Raw genomic sequence first — 22,312 nt, 5'->3', positions numbered from 1 at the left:
CTCAGGAAGTTTTTATGCTCATTGTTGATCACTGTTATTAATAACTAGTAAGTAGTCTTTCTTCCTAAAAATATGATGAGTTTAAATTGAGTTACAAGTTATATAATAAGCTTATTTGGTTGCAAGTATAGGCTTCTTTCTGAACAGTGTATTAGCTAAATTGTTTATTTTTTTATAGATTATATTGCCTTGATGTCTTCAGTAGTTGAGGCGTTTTCTTTTTTATGCAGTTGGTCATTAGAAGTGTAGTTTATTTTTTACTTCCAGTTATTTTGATCAAACTTTTGTTGAATAGCACTGAGTATTTGTCCTTAGTGTTGGTCATCTGAGAAAACAAAAGTGAATGGCATAATTCTATTCCTGAAGCTCATCGAAGACAGAAAGGCTAATTGTTCATTTGAGCATTATATGAATCATGCCTTAAGTACTGAGTACATGGAAGTACAAAGTGTTTTGGGAAGACCAAAATAGGAGAAACTAACTTGGTAGGCAAAAAGAGGCACATGTAATGAAATATTTGAGCTGGGTCTTGTAGGATAGGCAAAAATTGCTTTTCTGGTTTAAATGTAGACTTTTTTTTTTTTCAAAGTTGTAGATGTACACAATATCCCCATTTTATTTATTTTTTATGTGGTGCTGAGGATTGAACCCAGTGCCTCATGCATGTGAGTCAAGTGCTCAACTACTGAACTGCAACGCCAGCCCTTAAATGTAGACTTTTAAGAGAAAATTGTTTTATTAGAACAAGAAGGCTGAGTTTCATTACTATAACCAATCTGAAAAAAGTCTTCCGTCAGATTTCCAAATTCCTGTCAGTAATCTTTTAAACTTAAAAATATTCTGTTAAACAAAAAGTTTTAATAATTTTCAGTAAGGTTCCCATAAAAGGGATGTGACCAGAATTGAAGTTTTTAAAATAACAGTTATAGATGTGAGCCATACTTATGCTATAATTTTAAGGCATGTGCTTCTTATGAAAATAAATTTAATTTTCATATTTTTGGTTGCAAGTATAGGCTTTTGTGTGTATGTGTGTGTTTACTTACTATTCTGTTGATTGAGGATTTTTTTTCCCCTTTTTAATAACTGTCAGGTTTTATCTAAGCTGATGAATACAATGTAGATTAATTTTATTGTATGGTCTAATTTTTATTTGTACCCATTAGCCAATTAATTACTAGTGAATTAATTCTGCTGGTATTAAGTATCTACAGCTAAGCATATATGTATCATTTAAAACTGCTTATAATTGCTAATATAAGTCTCCAGATTCCAAATGTGAAAACCCAGTCTCAATATAGAAGTTTTTAGGCATTATTTAGTCTGAGATGTTAATGATTTGGAGAAGGAGGGGGTAAACTTGATCAGAAATAATCTGTGATTATATTTGGAGGTCAGAATGATTTGGTACAACTGGTTAAAACACCTTGAGACAGGGAGCCGTGTTTACCTGGGAGAGAAGGTGGGCAAGGGCAAGTGTGATAGGACAGTAGGTCAGAAAATTAGTGGAGGGCCAGATCAGGAAATCCTGCCAGGCTGTTACGGACAATCAGTAAGTCATTGAAGGTTTGGGGACAGAGGAGTGAACATAATCTTATCTGTCCTTTAGGAGTATCTGGGGATTGTGTTGAGAATAAACTATAGCGAAAGGGAAAGAGCAAAAGGAAGACAACCAGATAAGAGGCTATGGATGAAATTCTGGAGAGAGGTGAAGATGGTATATTTAGCAATGTAGATGATGGTGAGTGCTTGAAAAAGTTGTTGGATTCTGGATATGTCAAAGGTGGAGCTTGGATTGGATCTGGGGTGTGAGAGAGAGAGGAGTCAAGGAAGATGCCTTGGGTTTTGACACAAGATAAGCAATGAATGGAATTTCCTTTTCTGAAGATGGACTACTTTAGAATAGTAGAAGGAGCCATTTAAGTTGGAGGTATGTGTTAAGATTGTTGGACAGTAAACTAGGATTGTTCTAGAGATACAGATTTGGAAAGTTGAAAGTCTGATGTAACGAATCTATACTTTGGTGGATTTCATCCATTCATATAATCTTGTAATCATCACATCAATTATGTGCAAATAGATACCTATTTAGAGCCTCAAGAAATGAGGGAGCGAGGAGGATTAGGTGGGAGAGGTTAAGGTAAACATGAATATAGTGATATGGGACAAGGAACACTTCTGCCTTTGGAAGGCAAGAATTGGAAAGGCTTTGCATAAGAGCCATCATTAGAATTGGGCCTTGAAGAAAGGTAGCATCTCACCTGGTAGAGAAGATAATGCCACTGGAGAATTGGTTCATAATGTGTTTTCCTCCTCTTCTCACCTTTCCTTAATTTCTTAAGTCCTCTTTTCCTCCCTCTTTCCCTACTCCTTTCTAAACAGTGAGTGTATTTACTTGCTGGACACATTCATGGATTTCTCAGGCCTGTGTATAATATGGTAGGCTAAGAATGACTCCAAAAGGTTATGTCTGCATTCTGATCACCTAGAATTTATGAATGTGACTTTGCTTTGAAAAAGTTCTTTGCAGATGTGATCAAACTCAGGGTTTGGAGATGAGGAGATTATTATCCTGGGTTTTCTAGATGGGCGCTAAATTCAGCTACAAGTGTTCTTAGAGACCAGAGAGAGATTCGACACATATATGCAGACATGGGGAAGATGTGAAGACAGACAGAGGTTGGAATAAAGTAGCTACAAGCCAAGAAATGCCAATATCCTCTAGAAGGTAGAAGAGGCAAAGAGGGAATTCTCTCCCCAGGTCTCTGGAGGGAGTGTGGCCCTGCTGAAACCTTTTCCCTTGGATTGCCATAACAAATACCCAACAATGGATGTCTAGAAACAACAAAAATTTATGTTCTTGTACTTCTGGATGTAGAAGAGGTCCTACTCTAGACTCCAGGGGAGGAGCCTTCCTTGTCTTCTCCAGTTTGGGGTTGCTGGTAATCCTTGGTGTTCCTTGGTTTTCCAGTGCATCACTCTGTCTCCACCTCTATTTTCACTGGCCTTTTTCTTAGCCTAAATGCCTCTCTTATTACAAGGATAACTGTCATTGGATTAGGGCCTGCTCTAATCCAGTATGACCTCATTTTAATTTAATTATATCCGAAAAGAGCCATTTTGCATGTAGTCATTTTCATAGGTGCCACATATCTTTTGGGGGGATACAGTTCAACTGACAATAGTGGGTATGGATAGCTGCCACAGTGACTCTAAAGAGTGGAAGTGAGGGAACTAATTGGGAGGTTGTTATTCTAGAGGCAAAAGATAGCAGCTTTTAGATTTGAAGTATATTTGGGGATAGAGTTGACAAGATTTGTTTAGGTAGTGTGAGACAGGAGGAGATTATGGATGAGCTTTTCTACTTTTATAGATATATAGTTGCTAATTCCATAGGGATGACCTTGAGTACATTTAAGTAACTAAAAATAAAATGATTGTCATTTCTCAGGACATAACTAATTCAGTGTCTTGGGACTGTTCCTTTTAATTCCCTTTTAAGATCCTGTATGTTGACTACATGAATGTGTATGCTCAGTAATTGTGCTCTGTTCAGTGTTTTACAGGTAAAAGGGAGATCTTCTGTACATGTGTTGACATTTAGTTCATCATCCCGTTGGTTGAGAGTAAAATATGTTAGATTGTGATACTTTGCAAGGTTAATCTTTGTGGTTTTTAGGTTCTTTTCAAGTGCCAATAGTTGAAACAAAGGAACTAATTGAAGATACTTAAACAATAAAGTTTGTTTACCTTACAGAGAACCAAATCATTAACACCATCACAGTCTAGTAATCAAGGATTGTTGGACTTCAGCCAAGATATCCAGTGCATTTTTTGTCCCTTCTAGGGACAAAAAATGCACTGGATATTTTATGTGTCTTTAGTAGCTTGAATTTCCAGGAATGGTCCCTAGTAGCATGATACTTTGTCTTTTGAAGCATTTGCCTTTAATTTTTAAAAGTCAAAAACAAATTTGTGTCCTAGCAATCTATTTAGAGCTCTGTAAGTAAGGATTGATTGATATTAGCTTATATTTAGTGATTGAATTTTTGTATAAGCTAAATACTCTCACTGCATTGTATTGAAAATACATATGGCAATACTGAGCAAAGGTGGCTTGTGGCAGCATAATATTTGAATATTGAATTCAACATAAAAACCAAAGAAAATTAGACTTGTTTAGATCAGAGGTTAGTAGTGTAATGGATTGTTGTCCCAAAATTCTTGTCTACCCAGAACCTTAGAGTGTGACCTTAGGATCTTTGCAGATGTAATTAATTAAGATGAGATCAGACTGGATGAGAGTAGGCCTTGAATCCAGTGACTGATGTCCTTACAAGAAGAGACTAGAATATGTAAAGATACACAAGAAGGTGTTGATGTGAAGACAAAGGGAAAGATTGGAATTTGCTGCCACAAGCTACACAGTGTAGAGGGTTGTTTATATCTACCACAAGCCAAGAGAGAGGAATGGAAGAACTTCTCCTTTAGTGTGCAGCAAAAGGAATGAATCTCATCAACACTTTATTTTTGACTTTTAGATTCCATAACTGTGAGAAATCAAAAAATTTTTTTAAACCACTCAGTTTGTGGTTTTCAACCGTTATAAGCAACTAATATATATAAATAGCTTAGGGTTTCTAGACTAATTTCCAATGAAAGGTCATTGGCTACCTTCAGGGACATTCTACCTCTTTTTCAGCTGCTGCTCAGAGTTGCTGTTCACTTGAGAGTTGGCTGCCCATTATGCTGCCTATAAGAAATGTGCTAGTATTGTGTCCTCCTTCTCTCCCTTGGGAGAGTAGCATGTCCATAGCCCTTTTTGCTTATATATCAGAAGAATGGAAACTTGGCCCCTTATTTGTGAATATTGATGTTCCTAATTCTAGAATTTGACTCATAGGATATATTAGCACTTTATTTTAGTTTCAGTGAGGGTGAAATTTTAAATTAAATGTCACTGCCTTAAGGAATAGCTACTATAACAACCAACTATACAAATCTAATAGTTTAATATAATACAAGTTTCTTTTATTCTCATGACCAATTCATTGCTAATGTTTCTGGTCAGACACCTCTATTCCAGTTGCTCAGGTAGCTAGTCATCTTATGGCACATTTACCCCCTTCTCAGAATCTTCTGGACCAACTTCATCTGGCTAGTCAATGGATGAAGGGCATGTGGAAGACAGTGTGGACCATTTAATAGGCATATCTGGAAGTGGCATATATATTGCTGCCTATATTTTGTTGGCTAAAACCAGTAGTTTGGCTCCTCCTGATTTCCAAGTGAGATAAAGAAATGTAGTTCTTATGTGTATCCAGGAAGATATAATGAAATTGTAAAACATCTAGCCAATCTCATATTGTTATTTGGTGTTCTCATATAAAAATAATTTAATTATATATTTTTTGTTGTATTATTTTTGGATGTGGAATTTCAGTTTCTAGGTGTGTTCTGAGTCAGTCAAGCTCCCTTCATTGTTTTGAATAAGGACATTTTAAAAAATTCATTGCACTATAAAAATTATAATAGATAATTTAGAATTATTGCTTTGATAATTTAGAATTGAAAAGTATGACCTTGAATCATATATATCATTATGCTTTTATGGTAGCAAGTACAGCAAAAACCATGATAGCCAATAGCATGTATTTTCTTTCCATTGTAGTTTGGGAATTTTTTTTTTTTTAAATCTATTGCTGAGTGTGTTTCTGTTCTTTGAAGTCACATCAGGTAGTGACATGTGGTAGAGTAATCTTTCTTTTCCTTTTTTTCATTTGTTGAAAAAGTGTTTTGGATTGAGAGAACACTGAAAAGGCTCTTAAGGTATTGTGTGAAGTTATGAACAGGGAATGTGAAACTACCATTTCTAGAAAGTAACAGATGGTGACATTGGACTGACATATGAAGGTTAATTTGAAAATTTCAAATTTGTTTTCTTTGCCAGATATGAAGTAAATACCAGGAGGCCATATTAGCTCCCCACATATTACTCCTGGAGTTGAACTAAAGAAACTCATGGAGAAGGAAGGATGGGTTATATGTCTGTGAATGCAAAATTGTAATGAAACCCATATTTGAAGAAGATACCTTCTTTAAACAGAATAGTTCCTAAGAAGAGATGTGAGCATCAAATATTAAGGAAAATTAAAGAAAAATTTAATTTCAGCTGTCCAAAGAATGATAGAATGGAGAGAAACTTTAAAGATGCCCAAGAACCAAAGCTAGTTCCTTATGAGAAACCAGTGTAGGGGAAAAAGGGAGAGTGGGAAATGCAGCACCTGTTCTCTAGTCCCTTTGCCTTTCTCATTTCTCTCTACCCAGGTAGTACTGTAACTCGGTGGGTCTCAAATTATGGTCCCCAGATCTGCAGTATCAGCAGAATCTCAGTCCCCATATAGAACTATCGAATAAGAAACTCGGGGGGATGGGGGTGGGTGGGCAGAGCCTTGCAGTCTGTGTTTTAGCCAGTCTTTCAGGTGATTTTGGTGTGTGCTATAGTTGGAGGCCTTCTGCTCTAACTAGTCTTCATTGGACATTTCCTTTATATTACACAAATTTTAGTTATAATAATAATAATGTTCATTACTTTGATTTTGCATATTTTAAAAGTTCATAACTAATTTTGCTATAGTTTATGTGAAAGTGTGTTTTGGTATTAAAGTACCCCCTTAAGTTACTTTAGCTCTTTGTTTACTAAGTTGTTAAAAGTACTGAAGGATAACTTAACATTTTTCAAGTACTGTTTAAAGAATATTATAAAGGAAATTATAATCTCTAGTAGTATTCATGAATTTAGGAGTTAGAGAAAGGTTCAAAGCATGACATTTATCAAGGATAAGGTCTAAAGTAATTTGAGAGATATAAATAAACCTAATCAAATTTAGTAGCGTGTCAGAAAAAAAGCATGATTTCCTGGGTGGTTGACTTTATACATTTTGATCTGATACATAAATTAACCCTCCCCCAGTGTATTAATAGCTGGTTGTCATATCTATTAGCTAAAGAGCAGCTAGTCTTAAATTTGTTTCAGAGCTCCTGCCAGCACTTCTGGCTGAGAGCTTTAGCCTCTCAGCTCTGAGACAAAATTCCCAGGTGCAGTTAGTGCTCAGGTCTGAGAACCTCTTTATGGAATCATTTCAGTCCTTCTGCTAGCTCTTGAAATGACCCTAGGCAAGTAATTTAATTCATTCTTTCTGACACTGAAAGTAGTCAAAAAGGATTTAAGGATTTATATGCAATAAGAAACAAGCTTTAGAGTTTTTTCAGTCTAAGCTTGAAAGATAGAGATGGTGAGGTAAGAGTTGAGTGTTTTCACTCTTTCCAAACCATTTTCATTAATTCTATGTAGTGATCAAACATTTTTAGTCTTTGGTGGGTATTAACATATAGTCTTACATTCTCCAACATTGGGGAAATTATTGGAATTGCTTAATGTATCATTCTTACTTTTGCTTTTGACTCTTTCTAGTTACAATAGACCCTTTCTACTAGTTTATTATACAGAGTAAGTAGGAAAAACTTTTTAGACTTTTTTTTAGGGAAATGAAGAATTAAAATTTTACTATGTTCAATAAATAGAAACTAAGTGAAACCAATATAGAAAAATTGTAGTAGTTATTGCTCCAAATCTTAGTGGCTCGAATCACCAAACATTTATTCATCTCATAGTTTCTTTGACTTAGGAATTCAGAAATGGCTTAGCTGAATGCTCTGGCTCACGGTCTGTCATGTGGTTTGCAATATTTTTGCAGGTTGTCTTTGGACTGTGCAGTGGCTTGAGAATCCACTTCTATAGTCCTTTACATAACAGTTGATAGGAAGCCTCAGTTCCTTGTTGACTGTGAGCAGGAAGTTTCAGTTGCTCACTTTGTTGGCCATTTTTCATAGGGTTGTGTGAGTTGCCCTATTGACATGACAGCTGACTTTCAAGACAGTGATGCTAGAGAGCCAGCCAGGAGGAAGCTCTTTGCCTTTTCTGACCAAGTTTCAGAAGTCACAAGTTGCCCCTGTTACTTCTGCCACATTCTGTTAGAAGCAAGCCACTGAGTGCAGTCCATACACGAAGGGATTGAAATGACCACTTTTTGAAGGGAAGAATTTAAAAGAATTTATGGATATATTTTTAAATTACCTGGAAGATGGGTTATAGGAAGTATTTAGCAAAGATGTTGAATGGCAACATAGTTGTACTTATTTCTGTGTTTTTAGTGGTCTTCTGATTTAAACAGCTGGAAGTCCTTAAGGATAAGCATCTTGAGTTCTAGGGATGAGGTGCTGGAGAAAAAAGAGCTGCTCAGGGAGGTAGAGTTTTGAAAATGGGCAAGGAGAAGTGCTCATCAGTGCACATATGTGAGGAAAATATGCAAGGCGTGGGACGACACAAAACTTGAAGCTCATACAGGGCTATCAATAGTTTATGTTCTTTCTAGCCAGAGTGGAAAACCTTATGATTACAGGGTGTGCGGTAGCGCTCTCAGTGGGATATTGCCTGTTAATATTATTATTAATCTTAAGATTGCCTCTGTCCTACATAGCAAATCTTAGAAGCAAGCCTTATAAGAACCAAAACTGTTTCAAATAACTATTTCCTAGAACAGAGCTTTGTAATATTTATAGAAACACAAATATATCAAGTGCTCAGTAAGGTAAAACTCATGGTGAATAAGACATCTAAACAAACCTTATCAGTTGTGTGAAAAATATTACCCATAATGAGAAAACTCAGTGAAATTAAACTGATACAAGTGATAAATTAGTTAACAAGGACATTTAAGCAGTTATTATATATTATAGTTCTATATATTTTGAAGATAAAAGAAAACATTAGCATGTTAAAGAGAAATACAAAAATATGTAGATGTGGGGAGGAGAGGCATATTCCCAAGTTGAACTTGTAGAGATGAACCATGTACTAGATAGATTTTACAGTAGGAAGAACACTGCAAAAGAAAAGATTAGGGGCTGGGTTGTGGCTCAGTGGCAGAGCGCTTGCCTCGTATGTGTGAGGCACTGGGTTCAATTCTTGGCATCCCATAAAAGTAAATAAATAAAGGTATTGTGTCCATCTGCAACTAAATTTTTTTTTAAAAAAAGATTAGTAAACACTAATTGACATTACCAATAATGAAATGAGGCAGGGGGAGGGAATAGAATAGAACATCAGTGAGCTGTGAGATAACTTCAGGTAGCCTCACATATATACAATTGGAGTCCCTGAAAAGGCTCATGAAATAAGAAAAAGTATTGAAAAGTAATAGCTAACAATTTTTAAAACTTTGATTGTAAAAATCAGAAATTCCACAAACCTCAATTATAAGAACATGAAGAAAAGTATGCTAAAAACATCAAATTGTTTAAAACTTGTGAAAGGAAAATCTTAAAAAAAGTAAGACAACAGACTTAATCAGCATCAGTGCTTGCTAGAAGACATTGCAGAGCATCTTTAGAATTCTGAAAGAAAAAGCTGTTAAACTTGAATTCTGTACCCAGTGAAAATATAATTTAATAACAAAGGAAAGGAAGACTTTTGGATATACAAAACCTGACAGACTTCATCACTAGAAGACTTGCATCATAGAAAATGCTAAAAGTCATTGAAGCAGAAGGAAAATAATACCAGATCAACTAGATCTATATAAAGAAATGAAGAGCACTGAAAATAAGTATAAAAGATTAATTAAACAAATTATACAATTTACTGTTCATAGCAAAACAAATGGAATGTGAGCTGTAGAAATAGGAATAGACCCTCGCTTTGAGTAATTTTACCATCTTTTATTTTCTGTCAATTTATCTGCCTAATTGGATGTCTGTGCATGTTTCTGTTTCTTCTCCTAGAGACCATAGCTTTCATCATATTTTTCAGATGGCTTTAGATGACACAAAAACGTTGAAGCATCTGACCTAAGAAGAAGACAGAATTGAAATCCTGAATTCTCATGAGTGTGAGGAAAACATCTGTTAGGAGCTGACTTTGGAGACTAACTTGCAGATCACTCTAGATTTACAGCCACAAAACATACCAGTCTTTGATGGTGATTACCAAAAGCAGCTCTCAGACCTTGGCTACCAAGGTTTCAAATCTGAAGGGCTGCTGTAGTGACAGAAATCCAAGTGATTCTGTTAAATGTGGTCTTAGAAACACTGCCCTAAGCAGTTTGGTGCACAGAACATCTCCCCCCACCTACTTCTTTTTGCAGTACTGGAGATGGAACCCAGGGCCTCATGCATGCAAGGCAGCCACTCTACCATTGAGCTACATCTCTAGCCATAACATTTTCTTTTTTAAAGACTTCAATTAATTAATCTATTTATTTATTTATTTTTGGTACCTGGGATTGAACCCAGGGATGCTTAAACACTGAGCCATATCCCCCGTCCTTTATATATATATATATATGTATATATATATATATTTTTTTTTTTTTTGAAATGGGCTTCCTAAATTCTTTAGGGCCTCACTGAGTTGTTGAGGCTGGCCTTCAACTTACTATCTTCCTCCTCAGTCACTGGGATTACAGGTGTGTATCACCATGCCTGACACTTAAAATGTTTTTTAATTGGTGCATATTATTTACATAGAATGGTGGGTTTCATTTTGTTATATTTGCATACACTTCTAAACTTAATCTAATCAATTTTGCTGTTCTTGAATGTCTACATTTGGCATAGGCCTGGCTTATTGTGGACATTTCATACCTTTACCACCACCTAAACAATAATTGTACAACATGAAATAAGTAAGAAGTTTCAGTTTGGTGTGGGAGAGAGTCTGAATGAGTAATTAAGACCCAGAGGCCTAGTGTGATCCCCTAGCCTCATGTTGTCATTTTCTACAAGTGGGCTGAGTTTTCTTTTTTGTGTGTGCCAGGAATTGAATCAAGGGTCGCCCAGCCACTGAGCCATATCCCAAGCTGTTTTTATATTTTAATTTGAGACAGGGTCTTGTTAAGTTGCTTAAGGCCTTGTTAAGTTACTTAGGGCCTCACAAAGTTGCTGAGAGTGGCTTTGAACTCACGATCCTCTGCCTCAGCCTCCGGAGCCTCTGGGATTACAGGTGTGCTCCACCACACCTGGCAGCGAGTATCTTTTTTAAAAATAGACTAATATAGATGTCTTTCATGTGCCAAGTGAGTTAATAAAGGAGAAAAACTATATGAGTACATTTTAAAATCTGTCTCTGTTTATAATCCTTTCTCTTGTCTCAGTTTGCAGTGTTGCTTTGCTAACTGTCCTCCTGATAAATGCCTTCAGCTTGTAGGGAATTAGAGTAACATTTTTAAAGTAAAAATTTTAAGTAAAATTTATACCAATTGACCCAGCCCTTAAACTGACAGGAATTGGTTACACTGGTGTTAACAGCATTTATTAGCATACTGGACAGTGGGAATTATTCTGAACTGAGCATTGGCAGCAAGAGCTAAGATAATGTCATAGAATAAGGAAGGCTGACAAAAAGGAGTGTGCTCCTGGGCAGTTGCCCAGGTATATATTACCTCATTCATCTCCATATTCCCCGGAGTCCAGCTGGTACACAGCCGAGTCTGAGGGTGTGTGGAACACCCAAGGAGAGAACAGACAACAAAGATATTGAAAGTCACTGAGTGCAAGATGAGGGCTTTGATTCAGACTGGGGTGTTTAGGGTTTTTCAAGGACAGTCTGATCTTACCATTGGGTTCTGGGACTATCTGGAACTCTTAGGAATTTTTTTGACGAGGGAATAAAGTACCAGTCTCTCTCTGATGTATCCACATTCTTAAAGAGCCTTTTGACTTAGGTTCAGTTGGTTTGGTGATTTGCTCTTGGGCTTTGTCTAGGATGTATATGGAGTTGGACAATCAAAAGGCTGTCCCATATGTATTGAGTGCTCTTTTTCTTCAGGCTCTAGTTATTCATTGATGTGCATAAATGTGACAGGTTAAGAAGTGTCCTTGAAGCCATTCTCTGTGGCTAAAATAAAATGCCTGCTTCTTTGTATTCGTGTGTGTGTGTGTGTGTGTGTGTGTGTGTGTGTGTGTGTGTGTGTGTATAAGAGAGGGGGGATAGCAGAAGGGGGGGGAAAGAGGGAGATAGAGATATCAGATCCTTTGTTAGAGAATGTTATTTATTTTACAGTCAGGGAAATTGGATTTGTAAATCCAATGGGTGGTACATTGCTTTTAGTCCCTCACTTTTCATTTTTTCCTCTGAGTTTTTTTTTCTTTCTTAGTTTTTCCCTTCAGGAAGAGTCTATCATGTATGAAGGAGCTGTAAGATGGGAAGCCTGGGCATCACTCTTTCTGGGTATAAATGAGCCTATGCAGAATGGGTTATGGAATGACTATCTGATCCATCAGTGGCAGCCTTTGGCAGTCTCCTGGCTTCCTACTTATTTGTGGGTGAAATTAATATTTGGAGGACAACATCATAGCACTTTCTAGTGAGAGTTCTAGCATTGTAGTTGTTTGCTGAGCTACTGGTTCAAATAGGTCTACCACTGTTATACTTCATTCTGGTCCAGCCTTCGCGAAATTATGAACTATAAAGTATTTATAAAGTGTGTTGATGTACTAATAGAAACAAGTGAAAAAAAATCAAATCTATTGGTTTTGTTATTTTCTAAATCTCAGCCAAAGGAATGGATTAGGTGGGTTTAGTCATGTCTGAATCTTGTTGAGATCTATATTTGGTGCTGTTGCTTTTCTTATTCCCTCTCCTATGGGCATTAGACATCTATTAAAACCAAGTTGACAAAAATTAACTTTTTTTAATGTTAGTATAAAATATACTTTCTCTTGAGTTCATTTTTTCTCCTGACTCTTAGCACATAGACAGACTTCCAGACAAATACATCACTGACTTGGGTCCTCCTAAAGGACTTGTAATCCTTATTAATTTCGGAGCTTTAATACTCTTTGATATTACATATTTAATAGCTAGAACTACTGTATTTACTTCTAATGTTATGTGTTCAGTTCCTTCACTATGTTATGTTAATCACAGTAGTTCTCCCATTAAGTTGATAGGACCTGCCTGAATATAGTTCTGCCAAATTTAGTTCCACTTGGGAAATGAAGTCTCTTCAGATCTTTCTCAGCTCTCTCTGTATCTCCAAGTCTTTGTATTCTCCATGAATCATGAGCATCCTGGTACCCATTCTTCATGGGTTGCTCTATGGTTTATTTTTGAGAATTTATTTCTCCTATGGTCATAGAATAGCTAGGTATTATTGTTTTCCTATCTTGTACTATGATATTTTCTTCTTGGTGTACTTAAATCAACTCTAGCCATCTATCAATCATGAGTTCATCTCTTTTTAAATATAAAACTAACTGTAAGAATATACACAAAAATAAAATTTGGGTTAAAACAGAGGCATTAGAGTGGTCTCTCCTCGGTTTTTGAGGAAGAGGCTCTTAATCTGCTACTGACTGCACCTGTAGAGTAGATGTAGTAGTTCTCCCCCAATTCTATGACTGCAGCCATCATATTGTTTCAGGTATAAGATGGTTTCCACTTAATTTCTGGAATGTGGATGAGGAGGAAACAAAGCTCATTAAAAAAAATAATAACATGTTTGCTTATGTTTGTTTTAGGAAAACCTCACAGCACCAGCAGCTCAGAACGAATTCAGCTCTCAGGAATGTATAATGTCCGTAAAGGTAAAATGCAGTTGCCAGTGAATCGATGGACAAGACGCCAAGTTATCCTGTGTGGGACCTGCTTGATAGTGTCATCTGTGAAAGACAGCTTAACTGGAAAGATGCACGTTCTGCCATTAATTGGTGGAAAAGTAAGTTTAAAGCAAACAAAATACTAAAAAGATTTCCCAGCATCAGTAAGGACCTTACTTGGAGCGGTTTCTGTGATAAGAGTAGAGGTGTGATTCCGTTGAGGACTTCCTCTGTTTCTGTTGTGCTCCGCTGGTGGGCCTTGTTGGTCATGTGAATTGTGGAAAATAGCGGAGCTGTTGGCTCATGTAAGGCCATGTAATGTTAGCTTCATTAGTAAGTGCATTTTATCTACTGGACAGAAAATAGATAAATTTCACTGTTATGGTTTATAGATTATAAAGTCATAGTTTTTTGAGTAGACATTGATATTTGAGCATATATTTTCTAGCAGGTAAAATGATCCCTGGGTCTGATCCTAGGAATAGAAAGCATACCCTGTGAAGGTTAAAGTGTTCTAATGCTTAGGACTGTACTTTCCCTTACTTCTGTTTGTTCAGTGACCAATGGCATTATCATTTTTAGTTTATTGCTATGGCTGATCACACATTTTAGACCTGAAATGTTAACTTGTTTCAGATACACTTGACATATTTTCTGACATTACTGGTTGCTTTTTTTGTGGGGAGGGGCATGTTAACTATTATAAACTCCCAAGTTTTGGTAGGGGGGTACAATCCCATAATTACATATGTCAGTGTTTCTTGATTTTTAAATGATATAATCTGCTAATAAGTAGGAGGGAAGCTTTGGATGAGAAAATACATTAAAATATAGGGACACATATTCCCCTCCCCCGAATTGGCATGGGAAAAGAGGCAGGAGATACAGAATGTAAAGAGGAAAAATAATAAGACAACTGTTAAAGTATTGACCTTTCTAAAATTGACAAGTATCTGATCTGTTCCAGGGGAATGAAGATGGTAAGACTAAATGTGTATAATAATAAATGGTTTTGTTGTCTTGCTGTGTAGCAACCTGCTCATCATTCATGAGTTTTTTAGCATTTAGTCTTTCCTTATAAGTTGTCTATGTCAGTTGTTTCCTCCCTCTACTGTTCTACATTTTATTCCTAAAAACACTAAAATGATCATTTTCAAAAACAGGTTTTGGCCTGGAAATATATTATAGTCAGTCTTTTGTTTTGAAACCATTCCTCCTTAGCTTTTGTCTGAGCATTGAAAAGTTAGTGACTAAAACTTGTTTCTAAGACTTTCGTACTTTAGATAGATTACTGAAAACTTAGTCATAACATTACCACTGCAGGTCAATATTTTAAAATGCATATTTAATGTTTAATTCTATACAGCTGTTTCTTCTCTGTGATGCTGGGGATTTACATAGGCAAAGCTATTAGCATTATTTATTAATATCCTCTGTGTGGAAGGCACTGTGCTTGGTACTCCAGAAATATCAAGAGGGGGTCAGTCATCATTGCTGCCTTTGAATAGCTTATAATTTCATATCAGAAGATGAAAAATGGACACAATAATATCTTGTGTAAGAGTAGTGCAGAAAATAGAAAAGCACTGTGGAAGATTAGTAGAAGGAAAGATTGATTTTGTGGCAAGGAATAAGGAATTTTGTATTGAAAGAGGTAACAATAAACGATGGAATTTGAAGGGTGAAAAAATCTTTTGACATATAAAGAAGAGAGATGGTGAGAAAGATTATTATGCTAAGAGGGGCAGAGGCAGGAAAGCATGTGGGATGTTCAGATAAGGTCAGAAGATCCAGTTATAATTAGCATTTTCATTCAGAGCTGGAGACTTGTCCTCTTTCCCAGGCTTGTTATTGGATGGACTTTTACTATCGAATGAATTGAAAGTTAATAGCTTCCTCTTTTCACATGTAAACCTGGTAAAACCTGTTTTATGCTATGCCTTTAAAAATAATTGAGTATGTTAAAATTGAGTCTTTGAAAACTGTTGACTGAGTTGGGAAAAAGTAATTCACTTTTTAAATTTGCACTTTCATTAATGTTTGTTCCTTTTTTTCATTCTGTTTCATTGTTAGGAAAAATTGAAAGTAAATGGAAGAGCTTTTTAAAAAAATTTGTACATAAGAGAACTAGAACTAAGGTGTGATATAGATGGTTATAGTCTAGCTGTAATTGCTGTGGTGTCACATTTATACATACTCATTAATTTGTATTTTCAAACAACAAATAGTTTTGTTAAATAAATAAAGCTTTCAAAATTTAGTTGTTGAAAAACATTTGTTTAATAAAGATACATTTTTATTTATTGTGCATTTATGGTATGTTTAATTTGCCCTTGAGAATTTAAAATAGATTTTTAGAAAATGTATTTTAATTAATACTTTAATATTTGTTAAGTTATGAAGCATAACAAATGGAGTAACTATTAATCTGTCTCTCAATTTAGAAATTATAGTAGTCTGAATACCAATTTTTTTTAAACTTGTGTTCTCTTTACATTTGTCCCATTGCTTCCCCTAACTCCAGAAGTACCTATTGTCCTAGAATGTGTGGTCATACATAAATTTATCATTCTACTATATTTTTCTCGTTTTGAATTATATAGAAATTTTATAAGCTGGGCTTGGTGTTGCATACCTGTAATCCCAGTGGTTCTGGAGGCTAAGGCAGGAGAATCACAACTTTAGAGTCTAGCCTTAGTAACTTAGCAAGACCCTGTCTCAAAATAAAAAATAAAAAGTGTTGGGGCTGTGGTTCAGTGGTTAAGTACATGGGTTCAATCCCTGGTACCAATAATAAAAATAAAATAAAATTGTTATCATACTTTGGTCTTTAGTGATTGAATTTCTCCATTCAATATGATATTTCATAAATAAGATTTCATGTTATTGGTGTGGTTTTCATTTCTACATAATTCTACTCTGTAAACATCCCCTAGTTTCTTAAGTAATTTTCCTGCTGATGGTTGCTTCCAGGTTTTGTTATCAACAGTGCCATTGACATAATCTTTTGGTAATATGCCTCCTGGTATGCAAGTACTTTTTTTTTTTAAGGCAGTTGTTTGCAGCAGAATTACTGTGCCCATGGGACATTTGGTAATATGTGGGAGTGTTTTTGATGGTCAAAAGATTGAACGATAAAAATATCAGTTAATATGGGACTAGGTTATGCCATGGACTAGCCTGCTTCCTTTTATCTTGGTGATTTTTAACATTTACTTCTCATTCACATTATATATCCATTGCAAATTGGTAGAGTTGGGAAGTGGAGATTTCCCTTTTCATACACTTATGCAGGGACCAGACTTGATAGAAGTTCTGTTCTTTTGTAATTTAACATTTGTGAGCACACGCTGAGAAAGAGGTGACTGAGGTATTATTCATTGACTCCTGTATATTTGAATGCAAAAGTGACAAATGTCATTTCTGTCAACCAGAACTAGTTAAATGATTCCACCTTTATTGCCAGGGCTCTGGAAAATGTGGAAAAGTGGGTAGAGTGCCCCATGAGTACCAATATCTTTGCAACAATCGTTATTCTAAGCACTTAAAGGGCAGGAGATTAGAGATTAAAATGCCATGCATATATTAGACAGTCCTGTACAAGGCACAGTGAAGAACTATTCAATCGAGAAATTCTATAATGACCTCCTTGAGAAATACTCTTTTTTGGGTAGATACTTAGGAATGTAGTTACTGGGCTGTAGAGCATGTGTATATTTACTTTTACAAGATGGTACCCAGTTGTTTTCCAAGGTTATTGTATAATTTTACCTTTACATTATGTACAGGTGCTCTTGTTTTTCTACATATTCACCAATACTTTACTGAGGTATTAATGACAACGATAAACTGCATATTTTGATGATAATTTGATACCTGTAAACTCCCTTGAGTACATTTGATAGGTATGCACATCCCCTTAACCATTACCACAATCAAGGTATAGTGAAAATATCCTTCATCTCTCCAACATTTCCTTGTGTCTCTGTATATCCCCTTCCTTCTACTTCTTCCTACTGCTCTCCATTCCCAAGAAACCACTTGCCTGATTCATGTCACTATAGATTAGTTTAAGTGGTATTGAAAAAATGTTTTCTTGAGATATAGTTAATATTTGAATATTGATCTTATATCCAGCCATCTTGATACATTTTTGTTTTTTAATGAATGTTCATAAATTCTTTTGAGTTTACTTTGAGTTTACTTATATATTCAAATAACGCAATTTTAATTATTTTCTTTTTTTGTCCTGTCTTGTAGAATGTTGAATAGAAACGGTAGATATTTGTTTTATTGATGATTTTAAAGAGTAATGTCCACCCTCACCTTTTGTGTGTGTGTGTGTGTGTGTGTATGTTTGTTTTTTGGTACCAGTTATTGAACCGAGGGGAGCCACATCCCCAGTCCTTTTTTATATTTTTATTTAGAGACAGAGTCTCACTGAATTGCTTAGGGGCTCCTTAAATCGCAGAGGCTAGTTTTGAATTTAGGATCCTCTTTCCTGATCCTATGCTGCTGGGATTATAGGTATGCACCATGATCTCTGGCCAAAGAGGGATATCTCATTCATTAACACTGATGTTTACCTGGGATTTTGATAACTATTTAGGTTAGTTTAAATGAGTCATTTACATTCTCAGTTTATTGGAAGTTCTTAAAATGAATGATGAACAGGTGGTGAATTTTATCAACTGCTTTTTTTGCCACCAGAGGGATGATAATATGATTTTTTCAGTATGTAAATGTGATTAATGGTTTTAGAGTGCTAGTAATGTTAAGCTTTCTTTCCTTAACTGAGGTTAATTCAACGTGTTCTTGGTATATTTTTCTGTTACTGAATTCTGATGCAACCATTTGTTTAAGATAAGTCTTCATGACAGAGGTTGCCATTAATTTTCCTCTCTGTGACTGTTCTGATCTGGTTTTGGTTATCCTGACCTCATAGAGTGGGTGTTGGCCTTCATTTTTTGTTTGCTGGGTGCTTGTACAAACTTGGAATGATGTTTCTTGAAATTTTGGTAAAACTCATCTGTAAACCATTTAGGCCTGATTTTTTTTTTTTGAGGAAAAAAATTTGTAAAAATATTCAGTTTCTTAAATGAACTGTTTAGCCCCTCCCCCAATTTAGTATTGGTAAAGTGTATTGTTTTCTAAGAATTTGCCACAAATTATTTATAATCTCTTTTTAATCTCTGATGAATCTGTAGCCATGTCCTCCCTTTTGATATTAATATTTTTTATGATTCTTCTCTTTTTTTTCTTGATAGAACTTGTCAGAGGATTTATCAATTTTATTAGTCTTTTCAGAGAATCAGTGTTTTATTCATTGATCTCAGTTGTACATTTGTTTTTCATTTCACCAGTTTCTGTATTTTATCAACACCTTCATTCTAGTTTGAGTTTTTCCAGTTTTTGGCTTTGATTTCCACCCTCCAGGTTCTTCAGATCTGTGCTAAGCAAATTAATTTTCTGCCCTCTTTAACAACATGAGTATTTTGAAATATAAATTTCCCTCCACATATCAACTTCTATTATATTTCATAGGTTTTGATAAGTAATATTTTTATAGTTGTCTAGTTCTAAGAATGCTTAGGTTAAGTTTATAGCTTAAAAGTGTGTTATGTAGAAGCATGAAGTCAATTTTCTAAACATACTTGGATTTTAAATGTTTTTTTTATTATTGATTTCTAATTTAATTTTATTTTGGTTTGAGAAAATAATCTGTGTGATAATGGCCTTTTTGAAATCTTTCTACATACTCTGTGTGAGTTGGCTTATGATCCTTTTTGTAAAGAAAACATAGGAGTTTATAATGTAATATCATGTGACTTTATTGTTTGAATTTGGTTCTTTTGACTATGTTACTGCATTATTAGGACTTGAAAGTTCTTTCATGGGATTTTTCTATCAGGTTAATATCAGTTTCACATTAAATTTTTAAGAACTTCCTTAACATGTTTGAGGACCTCTTTATAAAAAGTTTTAGTTCAGAGTAATGCCAAAGTCCCGAAGGAAAAATTCTCTTAAGAGGAAATAAGAACCCCAATCCCTTATTGTGAGGATATAGAAGAATCAGGGAGACTTGTACTACTTTAAAACAACAAGAAGAAAATTTCACCATGGTGGGGAAATCTAATAAAATTTTTTGTTGGGGGTGTGGTTTACTAGGGATTCAACCCAGAGGTGCTTTACAAATTAGCTACATCCCCAGCCTTTATTTTAATTTTTTTGAAATAAGATCTTTAAGTTGCTGAGACTGCCTCAAACTTGTACCCTTAAGCTTCAGATTCCCTGGTTGCTGGGATTCTAGGTGTGTGCATGGCTGCTAATAAAGATTCAACTCCCATTTTTGGTTTCCTTGTGATTCAAATTAGTTGTCAGATGCGGGAACTTAGTTGTTTTAAACAAGAAAAGGAACATACAAGGAGAAAGATGCAAGTCTGTGTAGGCCCCTGATCCAAGGGATAGTTAGTGAAATGTCTTTAGTTCTGCTGTCTTAATTTATTTTTGCCTCTCTGCTTGTTTTTATAGGTAGAAGAAGTCAAAAAGCACCAGCACTGTTTAGCATTTAGCTCGTCTGGACCCCAAAGCCAGACTTACTACATTTGCTTTGATACTTTCACAGAATACCTAAGGTGGCTGCGACAAGTCTCTAAGGTAAGCAAGCACCTACCCAAGAATCAGTTCAAATTTTTGCTTTCTGCAAAATTTCTGTCTGTCAGTTTCAAAATATAGTAACATACAGATTTTTTCCCCTGGATATTGCCATTGGTTAGCAATTTTTAGTTTTTAAAATGCCAATTGTGGCTGAAAGGTAGTTCATTAAAAATTGTTTTTATTTATTTATTTATTTATTGTCAGGTTATGTTTATACTTTAAAAAAAATTCATTGGGTAGACTGGCCTGATTATCTTACTAGTGTTAGAGATAAAAACAAAACAAAACAAAACATGACATTGAAAGTATTTCAAGGATTATCCCAGGGTAGGACAATTATAAAACCACAGAATGCTCAAGAATTGTTACAAATTTCCCCTCTTTCTCTGACTCTGTTTTCATATAAGCAGTCTAATTTTGTGCCATCTCCTTTTCACCTTTATTCTGCCTTCTTAGTAGTATAATTTTTTTATTTTCTTTTGATCATTTTGTATTTCCCTAATTTCATAAGATCATTATGTCCCATAATGCACCTTTGTGTATGTGTAATGGAAACTAGAATAATGTTATAAATAAGATGAATGAATGCTGATTTTTCAGTTGCTATGTGAAAAACTGTTTTTACATCTTGTTTATTATTATGTGTGAAATGAGGGAGTGGATTGTAGTCTTTACTGCTTTGTTTTTGAAATGATGAGACTTCCCTAGGGTTCAGGAGCATTGCAACAGAATTTGCTTTCATAATTTAAAATTTACAATCCAATTTGTTAGCCAAGTTGAGCATGATTTACACTGCTTCATGCTGTAATTATTTGTGAAGTAGATGAGTAAGAGAATAATTTTGTGAAATTGTTACAGAAAATTAGAAAATAATGTTTAGAAAGTCTTTTTACAGTACTAGCCAAGTATCAAGGGGATGCTATTCTTTGAAGGTATGATGACATTGTGGAACATTTGTTTCTTTCTCCTCCTATAGAAGAAGCAGTGGCCTGGTTTTGTTTGATAGCACTTAGAAGATTCTCCCAACCTAACAGGCACATGGAAGTTCTGAATGTATAGGGCAGCCTCTCTACAGGTGAATAAGGGAAAGGCAACACTTTTTCTTCAGATTTGCAAATAGAATTAAAATGATGTTAGAGGAGATAGGTGTATTTATCTTTGTTTTATTTATTCTTTAAACATCTTTATCTTTTCATTTTTTTCTTTTTATTGGTACATTATAATTAGACACACTAGTGGAATTTGTTCTTAAATATTCTTACATGCACACAGTGTAATATAGTATTGGCCAAGTTTGAATTATCAAAGGAATACCATTCTTTGATGACATTTTAGATCAGACGTCTGGTGCCTTACATTCTTCTTTTTTTTTTTTTTAAATTTGTTTTGTATTTGTTGCTGGACCTTTATTTTATTCATTTATTTATATGTGGTGTTGAGAATCCAACCCAGTGCCTCACACATGTGAGGCAAGTGCTCTACCACTGAGCGATGACTTTAGCCCTTCATATTCTTTTTGAAACAAGTTGGTGGTATAAATTCTTAAACATGAATAAAAATATAAATCATAAAAAGCCAGTCTTAGCAAAAGCAAGGCACTAAGCAACTCAGTGAGACCCTGTCTCTAAATAAAATACAAAAAATAGGCTGGGGATGTGACTCATTGGTCAAGTGCCCCTGAGTTCAATCGCCAGTACCCTCCTCCCCTCCTAAAAAAATCATAAATATCAAGCATTTTTCAGCAGATTATTTTGATTGAAACTGTAGTAACAAAAAGATTAATAGTCTTGTATGTTAAATATACACACAGTTGGTAAGTTACTGTTCTGAATTCAGCAAGCATTTGCTAACTACCGTCTTTTAGTCAGTCTGTGTTTTATGCACTAGGGATATAGCAGAAAATGATAAGTAAATAGGCAATGATAAGTAAATAGGCAAGAAAGAAAATTGCAAGTAATCATAATGTATAATACAAGATGATGTGACAAAGAATGGT

The 22,312-nt window shown here is 35.1% G+C and overlaps 1 protein-coding gene across 1 annotated transcript in view; it reads left to right on the top strand.

Annotated features, from left to right (window-relative positions):
- Positions 1 to 22,312, top strand: part of Phlpp1 (PH domain and leucine rich repeat protein phosphatase 1) — a 217,155-nt gene that overhangs the window by 91,420 nt on the left and 103,423 nt on the right. The window contains exons 2-3 of the mRNA XM_005323086.4: positions 13,582 to 13,778; positions 20,191 to 20,316. Of these exons, the coding sequence (XP_005323143.2) occupies positions 13,582 to 13,778; positions 20,191 to 20,316 (323 nt within the window). The remainder of the gene's footprint in view (positions 1 to 13,581; positions 13,779 to 20,190; positions 20,317 to 22,312) is intronic.

This window comes from Ictidomys tridecemlineatus, chromosome 13 (genome assembly GCF_052094955.1).
Source record: "Ictidomys tridecemlineatus isolate mIctTri1 chromosome 13, mIctTri1.hap1, whole genome shotgun sequence".
In the NCBI taxonomy this organism is placed as follows: Eukaryota; Metazoa; Chordata; class Mammalia; order Rodentia; family Sciuridae; genus Ictidomys; species Ictidomys tridecemlineatus.
This window is presented reverse-complemented; position numbering and strand designations above follow the sequence as displayed.